This window comes from Montipora foliosa, chromosome 4, assembly GCF_036669935.1.
Source record: "Montipora foliosa isolate CH-2021 chromosome 4, ASM3666993v2, whole genome shotgun sequence".
NCBI lineage: Eukaryota > Metazoa > Cnidaria > Anthozoa > Scleractinia > Acroporidae > Montipora > Montipora foliosa.
In genome coordinates, this window is record NC_090872.1 from 3,518,115 (window position 1) to 3,538,114 (window position 20,000).

Below are 20,000 nucleotides of genomic sequence, written 5' to 3' on the forward strand. Positions count from 1 at the left end.
TCCTACCAGCGTCATTTTTGAGGAACTACCACAACCCCGTCATATTAAAATAGTTGAAATATTAACGAGGCGATTACAATAACGCGAATTTATATTTTGAGATGACGTTCTCGTTGCCGTCGCCGTTGTTGGCTCCACGACAACGGCGACGGCAACGAGAACGTCACAAATTTGCATATTTAGTGGGCAAAAACATTAGCTTTGCACGCCCTGCACGTGCGTTTTTCATTTTTGTCCATTTCTTTGCCGTCGTCAGCAAAGCAACAACGTGAAATTACCAAGTTTGAGGTGTTATGGCGAACGTCAGCACCTGGAGATAAATTTTCATTTTTCTCCCTAAATTAAGCGCCGCTCGTAACGGTTTCATTCCTGAAGGACTGAAACACCTTTGTCATATTAAAAGGCTTGGAATAGTCGCGAAGTGATCGCAATAACGTGAATTTATGTTTTTACATGACGTTCTTTTTGCCGTTCCCGTCGTCGTTGCTAAAGCTCCCTAATATGAGGGAGGCGCGGTGGGCTCATGGTTAGTGTGCTCGACTTCGGAGCAAATGGTCCGGGTTCCGGACCTGGCTGGGGACATTGTGTTGTGTTCTTGGGCAAGACACTTTACTCCCTCGGTGCCTCTCTCCACCCAGGTGTATAAATGTGTACCAGCGAAATGCTGGAGGTAACCCTGCGATGGACTAGCATCCCATCCAGGGGGGAGTATAAATACTCCTAGTCGCTTCATGCTACAGAAACCGGGGATAAGCTCCGGCCTGATGGGCAACTAGGCCTGTAAGCTGACTTTACCTTTTTTTATTTACCTCTTCCTAACCGAGTTTGAGTTCCGTACTGTAACTTACGGACCGACATTTTTCACCTTGATTTATGGCCCAAGCGCGAAGCCGTACTGTAGAATTCGACCCGCAAAATTGACCACGCGCGTACAAAGTTAGAGATATAATAATAAACTGAAATAGCTTCGTATTTCATTGGTGTATATGTAATAAAGAGAACATTACATGATCGCACGGAGATATGGAATTTCTCTTCTGTGACTTAGAAAATGCTACATTTTAAAAAAGGTGAGATGGGTGTGAGACGATAGATAATGCACCATATGGGTATTGCGGAGTTTGTTTAGTATCTCTTATTCATAAAGCCTAAGCGGAATATTTTTTGTTTATTCAAAATGGTTCTACAAAAAAGTAGTTATTGAGTCGACAACGTGCTCCTCCTCTCCAGAGTTCACGGTCGTAATCAACCATATTATAACAACTTTGTGAATTATTCACAAAGTTGATTTTCTCCATAAAGTAAACCCTTCATTATTGCAATCTCATAGAATATCTGTACTGGAACAGAAAGATTTGTGAAGAGTCGGTTATGTAAGCGCCACGGTTGGCAGCACTTGAACCATTCTGCCCATCCGCTGTGTACCATCCACTTGACTCTCAAATGTCATCGGACTTAACTGAGTTTTTGATTAACTGTGGGGAAACCATATTGGATTCTGATCCTAATTCCAAATTAATTATCGCTGGAGACAGCAATCAAGTTCAAAATATCGCTGAGTGGGCAGACAGCAATCGGATGGCCTCAATTTAGACAAAACATGGGAGATGGTACTTAATGGAAAGTCATCTAAACCACCTCCCGATTCTATTAAAGGGATAAAACGTCGAGACTGGTTAAAGCTTCTTGGAGTAACTTTTCAAGATAAGCCCTGTGACTGGGATAAACGGCACTTTCAATATATGATTAGTAAAGCTTGTGGGCGACTCGTTCAATAGCCTAATAATTTCAGTGTTTTACTTTTCCCATGAGGCGCGGGCGTGTGCATATGATACCAAGCACCTTTGCCAAATTGACAATTTCTTTCGTCGAGCGTACAGGTTTAGATACACAAGTAAGCAGTACAACATAAATGAAATCATTGAAAAACGCGACAGAAAGATGTGGGACAATATAACTGAATTATTCGCATCCACTGAACGTTTTATTACCCATGACACGGAGTAAATCCTTTAGGTCACGTGGTCATAACTATGTACTACGCCTATTTAAGGACGTTCGCGCTAATTGTTTGTGCGCAACGTTACTGCGCATGTAACGCGACTGTAATATGTCACGTTGTCACGCATTACTTTGAGCCTTAGTGAAGTTGAGGTTTTAAAACCTTTGCAAAAACCGTGGACGGTAACTCTTGCGCAGCATTGGATCAGAGAAGATCGTGATCAGTCAAAATTGATTTAAAATATTTATGAAAGTCAAGTAGACTACTGCACGACTGATATTCGCGAGGTTTTATCAGTCGTGCACTAGTCTACTTGACTTTCATACAAATTTTTCAAGCATCAGTTAAAATAACATGGCGACAAAAACGCCGAGGGAAAAATTACAGGCCGGCAAAAGAATGGCACATTTATTTCCGAATCATCATGAAACTTCAAAGAGAAGTGAGCGGGAGGATGGAAATGCTCTGGAAAAGGTAGCTGATCGAGTAGACTAATGGCTGAAAGTTTGGAAAAGTCGTGGACGAACCGTTGCGTAAATTTAATGGGGCTATTTCTTTTTAATGTTTTTATTACCCTACGAACTTAAGTTCAAAGTGAATGCATGTTTTTAAAGTTCTTTTCCTTTACTTTCGTGAAAATTGAGGAGTATTTTCGTCCTCGTCCGCTTGAATAGTGCGGACCTGCGTGGAAACTATCAGCGATTAAATTTCACAAAAAACACACTCCAGAGGATGAGCATGACGGCAATGGGGAGATGTTATACAAAACACCAATCAAATGAAGATGACCCCTGCTTAAAACGTCGTTGCTATGCTCGAAAAAGGTTTTTTTTTTCGGTAAAAACCTTTCATCTCTTCAACGATCGATCCTCTCTTGGGTTCCAGTCCTTGCCCGACAGGTCACGCAAAAGCGTGACAAACGAACTTTTCCATGAGCTTTGCAAAATCACATCGATTTTTACTCGTTCAGATCATCGGTGACCCCTACTTTTTAAATCATGAATCACTTACTTTACTTACTATCTACAAAATATGATGAAATAAAAAAATTCTCACCGTAAAAAGTTAACTTTTTTTAACATTTTCTTTCCTCGTGCTATCGAATTCGGGTAGTGGTTGCAACGGATAGATCTTACGAAAACAATCGTCGAGGATGAACTCTACTGTTTACCACATCCCTAGCGGCATACAATTATCTAAAAATCTCACTCCTAAAAACCTATGCATGGAAACTTTCACTCCAACAGTTTATTTTTATGATTTCGATGGATGAGCAGATGAGCCTACATCTCGCTATTATGACGGATTTCTCGAAATTAAGGCATTTTTCCACTGCCATTTTCTCCGAAACAAAGTCGGTGACCCCCAATTTTTTTTATAGTTTTGGAGTAAGTACTTTATGACCTAACTCTTGGCGAGAAATGAAGAAAATCTCACCGTAGGAAGATTTTGGCGCGAACGTCCTTAAATTGGAATTCAACAATGTATACGAGGGATACTTTTTTATAAATGTGAGCCCTCACGTTTCCTGAGATAGTTTTTTCAATATTATTATTATTATCATCAATATCATTATCATTATCATTATCATTATCATCATCTTTGTGAACTGGATGATCTTTTTTCCGGTTTGTTTCCTAAGGGAGCGGGTCATAGTCCATGACCAAAGGTCCCTTAGAGTTTTCTTCTTACTCTAGAGCTCCAACACCCTTCTCAAAATCCTCGCCGTTCCCAGTAGCGTAGTTTTCTGTTGTAATGAAATACTAATTTTGACATTCAACTTTCCCAGCCACTTGTTCAAGTTTTTTGTTACACTTCTCAATGATCCTACAACAATTGGTACCATTATGATGATGATGATGATTATTATTATTATTATTATTATTATTATTATTATTATTATTATTATTATTTTAGATGCGTTTGCCTTTTTTCAGTGTCATCAAAGGCAATATTTTCAAGTGAAACATCTCAGTTTCAGTTGTGCACAGTCTCTTTTAAATTAATTATTTTCCATATTATCGCTGGAATTTGTGCAATATCCTCAAATGCGTGAAGCGGGAATAAGAGCTCAAGTGACGCAAATTTCAGGCTGATCTTCAAACCAAAGTAATGCCTTCAACCATAGGAGCAAGACAGGTTTTTTTTAGATCAGACTTAAGAACTTTTTTGCTTCTCACAATAAACAGTTGTTTGGAATGGATATCCGTTACACAGTACTTTACTGAACTTTTTAACAGAAGAGAGCACTCATTTTTGAACACAACCTGTTATAATTACATAATTCAATTTTAGCTACAGTATATTATTGTAAATTCATTACACAGTTCTCGTTTATGTAACATAGGATATGTATTTTTTATCTTTTTGTTTGTTAAAGACATCATCATCATCATCACGTTACCCCAGGGGAAAATGAAAGTGCTGTCTCAAAAGGAAAGCCATCTTCATCAAGATTTCCAGAACCAAAAGCTAGTGACAGCTTGACTAGTAAGGATTCACAGGAATTTGCAGTCGAAGTGTTCTCGGATAAACATTTGGAGAAACGTGAAGGTGATGATCAGAACAAAACTGCCAAAGATCAAAATCAACATGGAAGTAGTGAGATACCAAGTGTTTCTCCATCTAGAGTTACAAACGTAGAGTGTGGCAGCAGAAGACTCGGATCATTGAAAAACACAGCAGCTCGAGGACCTGTCCATGACTGTGCAAATAGTAGCATAATGGAGAGCAACATGACCAGATCTTTACATACCCCTAGTCCAGAAAAGACAGAATTGAAAAAGATACAGCGTGAAAATGACAGTCTAGAGAACTGTATTAACTGGAGTGGCTCTGGAGAAACAGCTGAAGGTGCTTTATGCAAAGAGGAAAGGTGAGTTCTTGCCACTCTTTCCAAGTCAAGGACGTCTCTTGGTGAAAATTAAGGAGTAGTGCCCCAGATTTTTTTTTGTTTTTGGGTCGAAACTGAGTGGAATGAAGAACTAAGGCTCACACATTTTGGATTCCTAAAAACCCTCAAATCACGTTTAAAATCAAGGAAGGAAAAGTATACCGGGAATTTAAAAGGAGGAACCTGTGGTAATGGAATGTCAAGTATCTCAGGAAAATCTTGACCCCCAAAAGTAAAACAAAAGAGTCTTTCAGAAGCGAAATCTTTACATTTGTGCCTTATGGCCAGCTGATCAACTGATATATGGCAACGTTTCTTTGAGCGAGCGGACACTTCTCCGCTTTGTGAATGTTCGTAATCTTCGTCTTCCATCAGTGAAAATACGGAAACTGACCGTTTCCATGGTAATGGTCCGTACTGTAAAATTCCGACCGAAAACCGCCTACGATTTAACCCATTGACTCCCAGGGGTTCCCCATTGACGAGTAAAATCGTCAGGCGTTAGACAGAGTAAAATACTAAGTCTGGCCGGTTTTGGCCAGCTTTGGAGTCAAAGGGTTAATTAAACTGAGCTGCCATTGATGGAAAGTAAGTTCTCTACTCGCCCTCCTCAAGTTGTAACGTTTTTCTTTCTTGCAATCGCCAGGGATGCTCTAAAAGCCCAAATTCACTTAAAGGAAGTACAGGTGCAACAAGAAAAAGAAATCAACTTGGCCAGGTGTGACAGAAATCAGTTTCCTGTGTTTTTGTTGTTGTAGAGGGAGTGATCTATCTTACCCGACTAAGAAGACTTGTTGAAGTTGTATTAGAATTCTGTCGGACACCATCTTGATTTCGCCTCAAGCCGTTTGCTTCGGTTATGAGCAAAGCCAAAGAATGTTTTTAGTAAGAAAAGTAAAGTCTAATGAGCAATGATATGGCTAATGAGCTCTTCGATCCCCAACCATTGTGAAACGTTGTACAGGCGCCTTGCAGTGCTTAAGTCTTGATTTATTCATTTTTCCCAATTTTAACATATACCAAGTGATCAAATTCTGGCTTTTTGACTTGATAGATACTGCGTAAATAATTGATGAATATGGGATGGATCAGGTATTTAATAATGCCAAAATTACGGTTGCATTCTGGCAGTCGTGCGTGATTTATCGATTTGTGTCTTCATGCATTGATTTTAGAAAAGCCGAGCAAGAAATTTTATATGAACGAGAAAAACTGGAGGCGGCGTTTGATCCACAACTACAGAAAGAGGTAAGCTGAAAGAGCAAATTTTCCAGAATTTCACCAACAAGATGAGATTTTATATTGCAAAGGTCCGAGGTATCTTCAAAGATATTAGGGAGCTTAAGCAACGACAACGGCGACGGCAACGAGAGCGTCACAAATTTGCATCTACAGTAGGCAAAAACAATAGCTTTGCACGCCCTGCACGCGCGTTTTTCACTTTTGTCCATTTCTTTGCCGTCAGTAAAACTACAACGTGAAATAGCCATATTTGAGGTGATTTGAGGTTTTATGAACAACGTTAGCACTTGAGGATAAATTACCATTTTCTCCCCTAAATTAAGCGCCGTTCCTACCAATGTCATTTTTAAGGAACTACCACACCCCTGTCATATCAAAAAGGTTGAAATAGACACGAAGCGATTAAAATAAAGCGAATTTATATTTTGAGATGACGTTCTCGTTGCCGTCGCCGTTGTCGTTGCTTAAGCTCCCTAATGACCTACTTGCTTTCTGACTCCGGATCCATCCACCGAAGAACAAAAGAACGTTGTCGTAAAAGAGGTAATTATTGGCCACCGTAGTGGTAAATAAATAATAAGACGTTTAATCGTTTGTCTCACCATGTAGTCACTTAGTTTGTGCATTATAATTTAACAAGGGAACGGTCGTATGGATGGACTGAGACGTTATCTGTCTGGCTGAATGGCCTGCCGACCGACTGATTGACCCACCCATAGAGGGAGGGACTGATAGATTGATTTATTGGCTGTATTTGCTTATTTATTTATTTATTTATTGATGGATGAAGGTATTGATCATCAATTCAGTGAATTGATTGATTGATTGATTGATTGATTGATTTTGTAGCTTGAGCGCGAAAAGAAGGTCAGCGAAATCAACAACAAGGTTCGTTTGGCCAAACTGAAAAACGAGCTCTTGAAACTCTACGCACAGCTCAATGGAATCAAAGAAAGCGAAGAACACAGTGCATCGTTCGTCATATGAATATTCCGACAATTTGTTTGAGTCATGCTTTGGTTTAAGAAGACGATTTTATAAAAGAAGGGAATCTTACTAGCCAACAGTGTGAAAGAAACATCGAAGAACTGCGGAAGCAAAGTGGAAAGGAACAATCAGGAAAGGAAGTGTTGTAAAATCAAGAAATTTCTAAGGTGTTACGTGAAGTAGTTTTATAACGACCATTTTGCTTCTACAACATGAAAATTTGTCTTTTACTTGATGTGGAAATAAAATTGACGTAACTAATAAATGTATCGTAATTAGCCTTCTCATAACAGACTCCAGTAAATTTATGGGACTGTAAAGGACCGTTGTGCAGTCTACAATCGGAAAAAAACTTTTTGCAAAACAACTTTTTAAAGAAAAGATAGAAAGGTTGTTTCATGGTGACTAAATGATTTGTGAGCCCCTGAAATAATCATTGATACTTCTCCGAGACCACAGCATTCCTAATTTTGTTTTGTAAAGCGCATTAGATCATTGCGTCATGGTAATGCGTTATAGAAATTAATAAATTATTATTATTGTTATTATTATTATTATTCGGTGCAATCAATCGCTAGACTCCTTTTACCATACCCTGGTTCCAGAGGCCCGTTGAAAAAAATAGTATTTCTGAAAAACCGAAATGGAAGGCGCGAGACGAGCCTCTGGTTGCAAGAGCCGAGAAATTCATTTCCAATCATCAAATTGGGACAGAATTTGTCCTTGTTCGTTGATTGGTTCTTCAAATGAAATAATAACTGTGATTGGCCAGGAGAAGAGTGGTTTATCAGCCGTCAAATCAGCACAGAAATGAGGTTCAGTATTCGCGCAACCAGAGGTTATTTTTTTCCTCACCGCGCTTCGCGTCCGTTCGCCGTGTATTTACCCCCTCCAAACGGAAAAAGTGACCTCTAGCACCCAGGGTACCTTCACCAATGAGGCTTCGTCAGACGTTACTAGCGCATCAGGGTAACCAAGCGTTTAGTGACCTTCTTGTAAGAGAAAACTTGAACCATTTGCTCATAGTTAATAGAGAGACAGATTATAAAACCTTCAAAGGCGAGAACAATATTGTCGCAATCGATTTTGAAGTGACCCTGATAGGGTACAATCTTTTGTTTTCGCTTTGCATGGGTTCGCAAATTAGTTGAGGATAATTTAATCGAAAGATTTGATGGTAATCTCCTCGAAAAAGGTATGTTTTGTGCACAGTCAAGGCCAAAAATACAGACAAAAACATTAAACAAAAAGCCTTGTCGAGTTTCATAACCATCTCCTTACATTAACTACGATTTGCTGTCTTTGGAATGATAGAGGCACTTTAGGGCTCCGAATATGGTGCCGCGCCCGAGCTGATAAGTCCGATGGTAAACTTACGAAATCACACTGAAAACACAATGTCTTGAAAGAATGCATGTAGAAGTGAGTAATTTATATACAGGTTCCTTCTAAAACTGCGAGATCTCCATTTCAGAATGGGTCAACTTGAGCTGATTCACATTGGGCCAAAGCCGGCGGAAATCCCATACAGTTACTGAAACTAATGCCATTCTGGCCCTCCCAACCAAGATCGCGACAAAACGTGAAAATTTTTATAATAACGCTGAATTTTGTTTGTTTTTAAAAAAAGCGATAAGAAGGTCTCTCTGATGAGCATGAGTTCCGGAGCCGAAGAAATAGCTTCCTGATCCCTCTCTAGAGATGTTCCTTTCGACGTTCCTCACCATGGCGAGAGAGAGAGAGACAGAGAGAGACACGAGATTCCAAATTCCGCGTAGGAACAACATCAACGTGGTCAACGTTAGATTCCATCTACCAGCACCACCTTGTTTGAGAGAGACTGAGGTTGTCACACTTATTGAAATGTCACTGTTTTAAAATGGGTGCTTAGACTTAAATACTGTTTTTCATCGCTATTTATCAATAGCCCATGAGGCGAAGCCGAATGGGCTATTGACCCGTGCGGCCCTTGAGGGCGAAGGGGAAGGCAATAATAAAGTTAGCAAATGCAAGTTGAAAATATATTTATTTGGGAATAAAACGAAAGAAAGCGTCACTCTTTTCGCTACTCGAGGACTATTACTAATAGTCTGCTAGTAGCGTAGCCAATCAAAATGCAGCATTTGCATTAGTCCACTAGTTGGGTGATACTAATTCTAGCTAAGCATACTGCAATCTGCAAATGTCGCACACCTGTCTTTTGGTAAGTCTTAATGTCCCGCTTGTATTCCGAAAAGCTAATCTTAAGTCTAATGAGGCCTAAAACGTTATTTATCTCAAAACCCAACCTTTGTCGGTTAGTATTCAATGTATGGTGAGGTCATACATGGACAATCTCCTGTTGCTACGTAGTTGTAAATCGACTCCAGTCTCTCTCGAACAAAGTGTGGAGGGAATGTAATGTAATGTTGACCTAGGAACGTTAACCTATCTGTACACAAACACGATGCAAAACTTGTCCCTTTATTTCTAACATGGTTAAGATCTGAGGACCTAATCGATCTGTTAAAATCACTGACTACTTTACATGCATCTCCGCAAACGTCATCTTCTGCATAACCTGCACACTATGCAAAAATATCTACATATGCGAAACAGGGAGAAGATTGGCGGAGGGTTTCGCGAACACCTACGAGATATAGAAAAAAACGACACAAATGCCTCAAAACCAGTTGCACGCCATTTTAATCTTCCTAATCACTCCCACCACAACATGACTATTTGCGGCCTATCCTCACACCACGGAAACACAGAAAAAAAACGACACAAATGCCTCAAAACCAGTTGCACGCCATTTTAATCTTCCTAATCACTCCCACCACAACATGACTATTTGCGGCCTATCCTCACACCACGGAAACACAGAAAGCCGTAAAAATCTAGAGCAAAAATTTATTTTTCAACTGAACACACTCCATCCACACGGAATCAATGAACGCCTCTCATTCCATTAATCTATTCACAAATCACGTCATCCTATTTTTACCAATAGCAAAGCTCCTCCGCACACATATAAACCTACAACAACCATAATCCTCTATTCGCTCTGACGAAGGGCTAACGCTCGAAACGTCGGCTTTCCAAATCTTTCACGGTGGTTATTCGACCTTTATCAACTCGTTTGATAAAATCAATTTCTATTTCAATCTCCCACCGACGCAGTACCACAGTTTCTTTAGAAACTAAATTGTTTTTTTTTCTTTTTTTAGACGTAAAGTTAGCCGTCCTTCAACGGCTATCGTCCTTCAACGGCTATCGATGTTCCGCTTTAACCGGAGCAAAGGTCACGAAACTTGATGATGCATGCTTGCAATCCTGCTTGCCTTTCCTCCACTACAGTTCTGTCTTACACCTTTCGTTTTCCTCTGGCCGAATAAGAGCTCTTCCAAAAGAGAAGTTAATTTATTCCATTTTCACTCCAATTACATAAAGAAAGTTATACAATATTATAAAATAATAATAATAATAATAATAATAATAATAATAATAACAATAATAATAATAACAATAAATAATAATCGCATTAATAAAAATCAAGTACATCACAATGCAGTGGGGAAGACTAGAAGGGAAGTGACCAACCGTACGACGGTGCTCCGTGCTTGTCAACCCATTATGAAATGAAAATGTATGAATACATAAAAGCATTTGTTAACTATCTACTAACTACCTAAACGAACTAACTCACTCACTCACTTACTCACTAACCAACTAACCGACTAAACTAGCAAACTATCTAATGAAGAGTTAAAATGCCCGCAGTTCAGTTTTAGAAGTTCTCAGTATTATTTCACGGTTTTGTTACGAAATTTGGGAAATTGGTAAAGGGGAAGCCTGAACAAGAAGCTATGCCGGACAATCTTATTCTTCTGCCATTTCAACTTGAGTAAAAATAACAAACAAACAGCGTTGTCTCGTTATGTTTATAACCGCAGTTGGTTTGTTATTTATACTCAATAATCTATGAGCTTCTAAAGTTTAGCCTATTATTATTAAATCAATTGAGCAGAGGGGAAGCCGCGATGTTTGCCGCCGTGGGATTTAACGTTGATCTGCGATGCGTTTTCGGGTCTTCGTCCTCATCGGAGAGTGAAGTTTGTACCTGCATCAAAAACAAACATCTCGGAGAACTTATCGCTGACTCATTTTGCCAAGCACCTTCTCAGGAATTGAAAGACGAGACCTTTCCGCGGCGAGGATATAACATCATTTAATTATTACGCCACAAAGAGGATTTGCTCGCTCAATTGATTTTGAGTTGGCGGTAGTAGAAATTATTGGATTTCTCATTGCGGTATGAAAATATCGTGATACAATACAACCTTAATCGTGGCTTATGTCCTCTTCCTCTTTAAACAGTGGTCGAGTGAATTGCAAACATGACAAATGAGTCACGTTACACAATGATGTCAAGTTGCATTATCCGGCATTACAAAGTGTTGGTCAGTGCAACGGAAATCAGCAGTAAACTTAGTCTCGCGTGTGGTTTCCTGTGCGTTAAACAAACATAGTTATCAAAGCTGTAAATTCTCTGCCCAGACAAACCTAAAGAACGATAGAAAAGGTGGCTGATTATCATAAACAGCACAGATAAAGAAGACAACGATGGGTTGTCGTGCCTTGTGTCAGGTTTTTAACAAAGAGCGCTGCTCTGACGAACCGCAAGGCAAACGTAAAGATTCTAAAAGCCGCACTCCGCTCAAACAACGAATGTCATACTGCACTGGACACATTTTCAATGATTTGTGCTCTGCAGTGTGGTTCACCTATTTTATAGTTTACTTTAACAAAGTTGTTGGACTTTCCACCACCGAGACAGGTCTTCTCTTCTTGATTGCGCAAGGCTCAGACGCAGTTCTGACCCCGTTCATGGGGATTGGTTGCGATCGGCTCGTTTTGAAACGTTTTTCACATTATGGCAAAAGAAAATCGTGGCATTTAATCGGTACAATTTTCGTAGCGATTGCATGGCCCTTTATCATGAGTCCGTGCTTCGTATGTTCTAGCAGTAGCCCGAGTTGGTTGCCGATGGTTTATTATTCGGTTGCTGTGATCATCTTTCACGTTGGCTGGGCCGCGGTTCAGATCGCACATTTATCGTTAATCCCTGAGATTGCAAAACGACCTGGCGAAATAGTGGAGTTAAACGCCGTGAGGTGAGTTTTTAATGAGTTAAAAAGTAAGTTGTCATTCGTCGTCAGTGTAGTTATTGTTTCTTTGCATATAAGGCGAGCCCCGTGGCTACAACATATATAGCTACTTGATAGAGTCTTTCAAGTCTATTTTCAAGAAACAAATGGGATCACGGTGACAAGGTCAAAAAGGGTTGGAAAAACCCTTGAGGGAAGTTATAGCTATTTTATGACACATCCACATTCATTTTGTGTACAAATAAGTGGTTAATGAAAGATTTTAACGTTACGTAAACAATCAAAGTGATCGAGTAGATAATGAGAATTTACGTGACGGGGTCGGCCAAAGCACAAAAAACATGTAAAAAACAAATATGTTCGAGTAAACATTGTTCTCTACGGTGATCAATTTACCATATCAACCCAGTTGATAACCCCATTTATGTGTTTGAAAATGTACTTTTGTATAATTTGTTCTTGTACAAGCATGATACTCTGTTTCGACTAGTACACCATCATTCTTTTATCTGGGTAGTACGTTGTGGTTGAAGGAAGTTTTGTTCGCTTTTCAGGTCAGGGCTGACATTTGTGTGTGGTATATTTATTTATGTAGTCACATGGGTTTTGCTTGGACAAGAAAGCGAGGAAGGAATCAGTCCAAACTTGAAACGAGAATTCACGGTACGTTTGAAACCCGTGTAAAGGACTTTGACTCCAACTCAAGTGTTGTGCATTCAATACGTGATGGGCCTTGATTTGAATGGCCCTATTATTTCAAGTTCTTTTAGAATTGTTCTCTACCTTGCATAGTATTAAAAGAAAAGAAACAGAACCTCTGACCGCACAAGAGTTTTCATTTGAATGATATCATAAGTACGGTTAAATACCGTTACATGTATTTCTAACTCGGGTACTTCGAATCCCCCGCTTATTCAACTAGTCTTTGTTTTCCTATGCGCTTATTCTACCCTTTTACCTCGGAGTTTACTGGTTTAATGAAAAGGTGGTCGACTATCTTCATACCGCTTTTACAGCACACTGTGACAATGGTCTTTGTCCATTGGCACAATTCGAATTCCACAATCTCCCAGTCGGCGGTAAATAAACCACAATTACAAAGCGTTCTCAAACACAGATTTCAGTCTCAGTGGCGGGAAACACTGTAGATATAGAATCCCTCTCTACACTTTTAGATTTGCAGGTAAAGTTACCACTCTTTATATTCAGTGTATATTATTTTATCCTGCACCGTTTATTTCGAACCCCCGGCTAATTCGAGGACCGACTCTTCTCCTTTCCTTCGGTGTTGCGACTTCGAACTGACGGGGTTCAACTGTACTTAAATAATTTAATTAAGTTTATTTAAAGCTAAAACTGGCTTATAAAGCCTCTGGGCCTCAGTCCATCATGAATAGCCTTCCAGATTCAAACTTAAAATAGACTGATCTTCTACTGAAAAGATTACCAAGCACTGCTTATGGGAGTCAGGACAGCCCAGCGGTTAGGACACTTGCCTTGAGATCCACGGATTTCCCGGGTTCAAGACTTGTTCTAACCACTCGTTGAATGTTTTCCTGGTGGTCCCTTGTTCAACTTCTCGGCTGCACTTGTAAATAGCCGACTGGTTTGCCTCCGGCCAGTTGGGATTCTTAACAGTTGTTGTTGTTGACGACGGTTCTGTTGTTTCGTTGATTGTGTTTCATTGGCCCTGAAAAGCCCCTATGGGGATCGGTCAATTCAGTACGTATTTGTATTGCATTATATCACGGATAGCCACACATATTACAAATAGTTTCTGAGAACAATTCGAATGAACGTTAGTTCAGGATTTTTGTTGTAATTGTTTGCCTTTCATTCAACCCGACTAATGGTGTCGTTATTCATTATTTCTTCAGCATCTGAGCATAATCGTTGTTGGTACAGGATTTTTCTTTTCGTTTTTATTCCACTGGGGAACAGTTGAGCCTGTATCTTCAACAACAGACGAAGATAGAGTCGCTTCAGGTGAGATCACATATATACCACGAGCATTATAACCTGAAGCTCCAAAGGAGTTCTTTGATCGTTCTAGTGGTAACGCTGACCGAATATAAGTAGCTCATTTTTGTGTCGCATAATTGCTTGGGTTTCCAAATAAATTTGTCTAGGCCAGTTTCGTATTCTAACGGTTGGACTGGATCTAGCATGAAATGGAGGCTAATGCGGGCAAATTAATTTGCATTTGAAAAGATTTGCCCGCATTAGCCTCCATTTCATGCTAGATCCAGTCCAGCCGTGAGAATTCGAAAATGGTCTAATAGCTTCCTTTCTTCAGAGCCATCAGACGCAGAACAATCCTATGAACAAGATTCGTTGTGTATCGAAACAGTGGAGAGAGAATTGGTGGAACAAAGCCCCAAAACATGGCGACAATGGTTCAAAGATCCAAAATTTTACGCGGTGAGAGGAAGTTAATGAAAAGCAAATTTGTGTCCATCTTGTTTTTCGATTTTCACGTTTCTTTTTCCTCTTTACTTCAGATGGGCGTGGTCTACACGTGTACTCGCATCACTGTAAATGTTTCACAGTCTTACTTTCCATTCTATTTGACAGACGCTCTTCATTTTCAGAAAGTAAGTAAAAGGTAACGCGGGTTCGAATATTTTCAAACTTGAATCATTTAAAATGAGAAAAAATTCCGAATTTATTTTTTCTCAGTCAACTCAGACAGGAGCTGATCAAGGAGACCCTCTATCTCCACTAATTCCTTGAGTCAACCTTTTCCCGAGTAAATGTATTTTAAGAAACAGCTTTTTCCCGCGAAAATTATCATTTTTCCCTTGATGCTGAGATAGCTTTGTTTTGATTGGCTTTTACAACAGTGGACATGCTAAATCTCCCAAGGAAGGCGTTCTACAAATAAATCTAATTCGGAAAGAGTTGACTCTTAGGCCAAGGGACCCTTTCATGAGCTCCAACCTCGGCCCCAGGGTCTCTTTTCTGTGCCTCCTGAGGTAGAGAAGAGAGACCCTGGGAAGGAGGTTGCATAAGTTCCTGCCTCAGCATATTCTTGAAATGTGTATTCCTATTAATTACTTTGACAGGAAGCCATTGCATATTTTCCCTTGGTGATCCTTGTCAGTGGAGCGTTTTCAAGTGTTATGGTTAAGAATATCAGTAAGAGATTGGGAACCAAGGTAAGCTCTTCGATATCTTCCTTTGTGTTTGTTTGATTGGTGGGTAATAGCAAAAAAGACCTCTGTCCCGTGCGGAAGCTCGACGTAATTAAATTCCCGTCCACGATCTTGGATGGCGCTGTTTAAAGCGCATGTTCCTCCCTCTTATGTTAACTGACCATAACTTAAAGCTCACTGATAATGACTCACGCTTTTGTTGACATGGCGTCCTTGAAAAACGCCATACAATACAATACAATACAATACAATACAATACCATAACCTTTATTTCACCTCGAATTTAAAATAGCAAAAATGCTAATGTCTTAACTCTCGTTTTTGACTCTCCTTCATCTTTGAAACCAATTAACACGAAATTAAATCAATGACAGAATAGCAGTATTCTGCTTCAGTCAGTTTTCCATGAATGAGCTCATCTGAGCAAATTTACATTCTTCTTTTTCTTTCTTTCAGTGGACTTTCTGCATTGCAAGCGCAGTCGTCATTTGCGCATGTGCGTGGTTCTATGTTCAGACCATTTCAGCTCGTGATGCTGTATATGCAGCAGCATTCGTCATGGGCAGCGGCAACTCGGTCATGCTCGTGACGGTACTCTCCATGACAGCTGATATGATTGGACTCGACAAGGTAAGACAATAACCCATTTCCGAGTTACTGTTTGCCTCTGTTTCGAAGCTACAACCTTGCGATGAAATTGTTTTATATTCGCAAGAAAATTTATTACTCATTTTTGTTTGATTTGTCAAACCAATACTCTCTTTGAAACCGAGGCAAACTGCAATTTGAAAATGAGCTGTTGGAAAGGTCCGGCTCACAATACCCCGACCAACGCAAAAAGCGCTCGACTGTGCGTTCCTGGGCAATCTTTAGACCAAATAATATATAATCAAAAGAAGCGCCGCTGGCGAAAAGATACTTAGCAATTTCATTGTGGTTGTGTGAAAACAAGTTAAAAGGGAAAATAGCTCACTTCCGGTTGTCGTCCGCGTCTCAAAAACCCGCGTGCTTAAGCTCCCTAATAATTAAGCAACGCTGACGGCTACAGCAACATCAACGCAACAAAAAATATTATTATTGGTTGATAGTTGAACAAATAAGCGTACTGCACGTGCGACGCGCATTCTGAAAGATATCTTTGGCGCATTCAGCAAAACAACAATGATTGTGGTCACACTTGAAAAAAAAAAAAACACAGTGTAACACTAGTGTTGACAGTTCTCTAGTGTCAACTCAGTGGTGTTTTGAATCCCTAGGGGAACACTAAACAATAGCACTTGATTTAACACTAGTGTTAAACTCTCTAATTTTGCGACCGTAACCAATGTGAAGTAACCAAATTTAATGCTGGGGAACGCGAAAATCCAACGAGTAATTTTCAATTTTTTCGTTAAGTGTTCACGTTTTTCATACCAGTTCAATTCCCTGATTGTTGCCAGACAATTGATATCACAAACAATCGCGAAGTTCTTGCAACGACAAGAAAGAAGTCGTCGTCGTTATTCTTTCTAAAGCCCCGTGCAAAACGGACGCAACTCCCAACAATGTTGGCGTCCCTTTGCACGGAGATTTAAGTTCTTTAATCCAGGTCTTAATACGGCGAGTGACGACAACAACTAAAGCCTGGTTTTCACTGGCAACGCAAGCACAAGCGCAAAGCATAAGAGCGCTTATTTCACCGTGAAAACGGGCTTGACGCAAGCATTAGCCTGCGTAGCAAGTGTTGCTGTTGGACAGAAGAGCTTCGAAACGATTGGGGCCTCTCGAAAGTTGGGGAAAGAGACTCAGTCTCTTGCCCCAACTTTCGCGCGGCCAATTTCCGGAAAATCGTTTCGGAGCTCTTCTGTCGAACAGGAACACTTGCTACGCAGGCTACGCAGGCTACCCAAGCATAGGCACAAACACAAGCATCCAAAATTTTACCTTTTCCTTCCGATTGTGCTTACTACGCTTGCGTTAGCTTGCGCTGTGTAAAAACGAAACACAGCATAAGCCCAAGGAATTTTGCTGTACGTCTGGCCTTGCCTGTCCAATTAAAGCACTCGTTCCAGATTCCCCGCGTCTGAGCATTCAACAAAATGGCGGAGGCCGCTGTTGATTATGATGCTTTTGTCGACGTTCGTTTTCACTTATTAGCATAAGCTACTTATGTTTGCGCTTGTGAAAACCAGGATTAATAGACGGTTTGAAACCAATCTTTAGGGACACGGATAACATTGCTGCTAATGAGAGATCTTTTGTTTTCGTTCACCAAAATGGCGGCGATGACGTCACTTGAAAACCATCAATGGGACCTTTGTATTCCCGACCTGAGCTAGAACTCTATTTGGGAGATTTAGAAGCGAAGACCGATAAAAGAACATTTTCGCAATCTATTGATCTCTTTGCAGTAGTAGTGTTAGTGAAAGTCACTGCTTACGAGCCAGAAGGCCCATCAGGCCGGCGCTTATCTCCGGTTTCAGTAGCATTAAGCGACTAGGAGTATTTATACTCCCCCCTGGATGGGATGCTAGTCCATCGCAGGGTTACCCCCAGCATTACGCCGGTACCCAATTATACACCTGGGTGGAGAGAGGCACCGTGAGAGTAAAGTGTCTTGCCCAAGAACACAACGCAACGTCCCCAGCCAGGCCCCGAACCCGGACCACTCGATCCGGGGTCGAGCACACTAACCATGAGGCCACCGCGCCTCATCAGTGTTAGTGAAGTAACGAGTAAATAAACAAAGAAAATTAACTATTGGCTCTTGTTTTCTGTTGTCGTCAAACATTAAATTTAGCATTTTCACTGTTTTGCAGAGGTTGAGAAACAAATGTACCAATGAATGCATCTCGTATTAGCCCCTTTTTTAACTTATTCAAGCTAAGGTTTCGAACCGTTGCCGTAAAAGTTATAGTCGTCCCAGTAAAAAGCTCCCAATAAACTCGGTACGTGGATGATCAGCGGTGATGGTTGTTTTCATATTTGTCTACCCGATACGGGAGATTCATTGAGTGAATGATATTGAGAAGGGCCCAAACTGTCGAAATAATGTGCTAATTTCCCAAATATTTCAAAAGTTATGTTTGAGCTCGTACCACGTTCAAATATTTTCTTCATAAAACCATAGTTAATGCATGGAGATGGTTATGAAACAGGACAAGTTCCTTTGTTTCATGTTTTTGTCCGTATTCTTGGCCTTGACCCTGCACAAAACACGCTTTTTTTCGAGAATATAACCAATCAAATCCTTCGATTAAATTATGTGCAACTAATTTGCGAACCCGTGCGAAGCGAAAACAACAGATTGTGCAGGGTCACGGTCAATTCAACATCGATTGCGACAACATTGTTCTCGCTTTTGAAAGTTCTAAAGTTTCATAACCAGTCCCTCGATTAACTATGATAAAACACGAGTTGATTGTTCATTTCTTCGTTGTTCGCTTCGTTTCAGGCTTCTGGAGGCTTTGTGTATTCATTCATGGGTTTCTTAGACAAAGGATTTGTTGGTGTGGTGGTTTTAATAATCCAGACATTTTATCCTGACAGTCCTGAGGGGTATGACATTTATTTCCTTATTGTTTAGACTTTCCAGTGAATATGCTCTGATCGCCATGTGTCATCGGCCTAAGTAATACGTTTCCGTTTAAAAACGAGCCTTTTATATGTTCTGCTCTGTTTTTCCATATCTTTTCATTCAGTTCTTTGTGAGTTAGCAATGCAGTAGCAGATCTTGTTTCCATATTCTCGTATCCTGTTTGGGGATATGCAAATAAATAAAATTAACTTTTCCGAAAAGAACAGGCATCTGGAAAAAGACTAGTTTTTGTCTTCGAGGCACCGATTTCCCAAGAGAAGATGTCTTTAAATTAGAATAGTCTCTCTTTCGCTCTAACATCTGTGACACACAAACCGCTCCAAAATAGGAAACATGATATGCGAGCTGCGAGCAACGACCACGTGACCTGAAACGCTATTTTCACGCGTCCTTGAGCTCACTAGATGTCCTAGGCTTCGCTCCTCGCCGGTCGTATTTTCGAGTTCGTTCCGCAGAGTTTTAGAGCAAAAGAATGACTTGTGGCAGTCTCACGCATATGTTGCTCATCCTGCTAACGGGAGTGGCTAAAAAAAACAAGAAGCCAATCAAAGTATTCTATATGAACAGAAATTCGAAATTAGCCTGTTTCAGGCGTTCATTTGGTAAATGCGGCGAAAGATGGAGAGTTCCATGGGATGCTAAGCCCCCCTCCGTCTTTCTCCGCGTTTACCAACTGAACGTCTGGAACAGGCTAATTTCGAAAACGGAGGAAGTCCCAACATTCAACACGATTACAAATGATTCCTGACCCGGAATAGACTTCAAATAACAACCTAAGGTAAAGAGTTTATAACTATAAGCGACCTTTGAAGTCGGCCAAACCAATCGCATCATTTCCTTGGCCACTATTTTTACATCAATGGTCTCAGTCATAGTTGCTATACACCTGTCACGCGAGCTCAGCTCTACCATGGTGTATTCGGAGAGAAGAGGGTAGACAACGCCACGTGAACACAGGGGCCTTCTAAAGATAATTTAATGATGAAATGATATA

The 20,000-nt window shown here is 40.3% G+C and overlaps 2 protein-coding genes across 3 annotated transcripts in view; both read left to right on the forward strand.

Moving 5' to 3' along the window:
* Window positions 1-7,409, forward strand: part of LOC137998861 (uncharacterized) — a 25,471-nt gene extending 18,062 nt beyond the window's left edge. The window contains exons 9-12 of one of the 2 annotated variants that reach the window (XM_068844703.1): window positions 4,383-4,877; window positions 5,542-5,613; window positions 6,071-6,143; window positions 6,987-7,409. In XM_068844703.1, the coding sequence (XP_068700804.1) occupies window positions 4,383-4,877; window positions 5,542-5,613; window positions 6,071-6,143; window positions 6,987-7,124 (778 nt within the window). In that variant the 3' untranslated portion in view covers window positions 7,125-7,409. The remainder of the gene's footprint in view (window positions 1-4,382; window positions 4,878-5,541; window positions 5,614-6,070; window positions 6,144-6,986) is intronic. The other variant, XM_068844704.1, reaches the window with a different exon arrangement.
* A 4,160-nt stretch (window positions 7,410-11,569) lies between these two features.
* LOC137999555 (major facilitator superfamily domain-containing protein 12-like) overlaps window positions 11,570-20,000 on the forward strand; it is a 12,283-nt gene continuing 3,852 nt past the window's right edge. Inside the window, exons 1-8 of the mRNA XM_068845360.1 lie at window positions 11,570-12,280; window positions 12,829-12,937; window positions 14,152-14,260; window positions 14,571-14,695; window positions 14,776-14,868; window positions 15,340-15,432; window positions 15,886-16,059; window positions 18,863-18,966. Coding sequence (XP_068701461.1) covers window positions 11,730-12,280; window positions 12,829-12,937; window positions 14,152-14,260; window positions 14,571-14,695; window positions 14,776-14,868; window positions 15,340-15,432; window positions 15,886-16,059; window positions 18,863-18,966 — 1,358 coding nt within the window. The 5' untranslated portion in view covers window positions 11,570-11,729. The remainder of the gene's footprint in view (window positions 12,281-12,828; window positions 12,938-14,151; window positions 14,261-14,570; window positions 14,696-14,775; window positions 14,869-15,339; window positions 15,433-15,885; window positions 16,060-18,862; window positions 18,967-20,000) is intronic.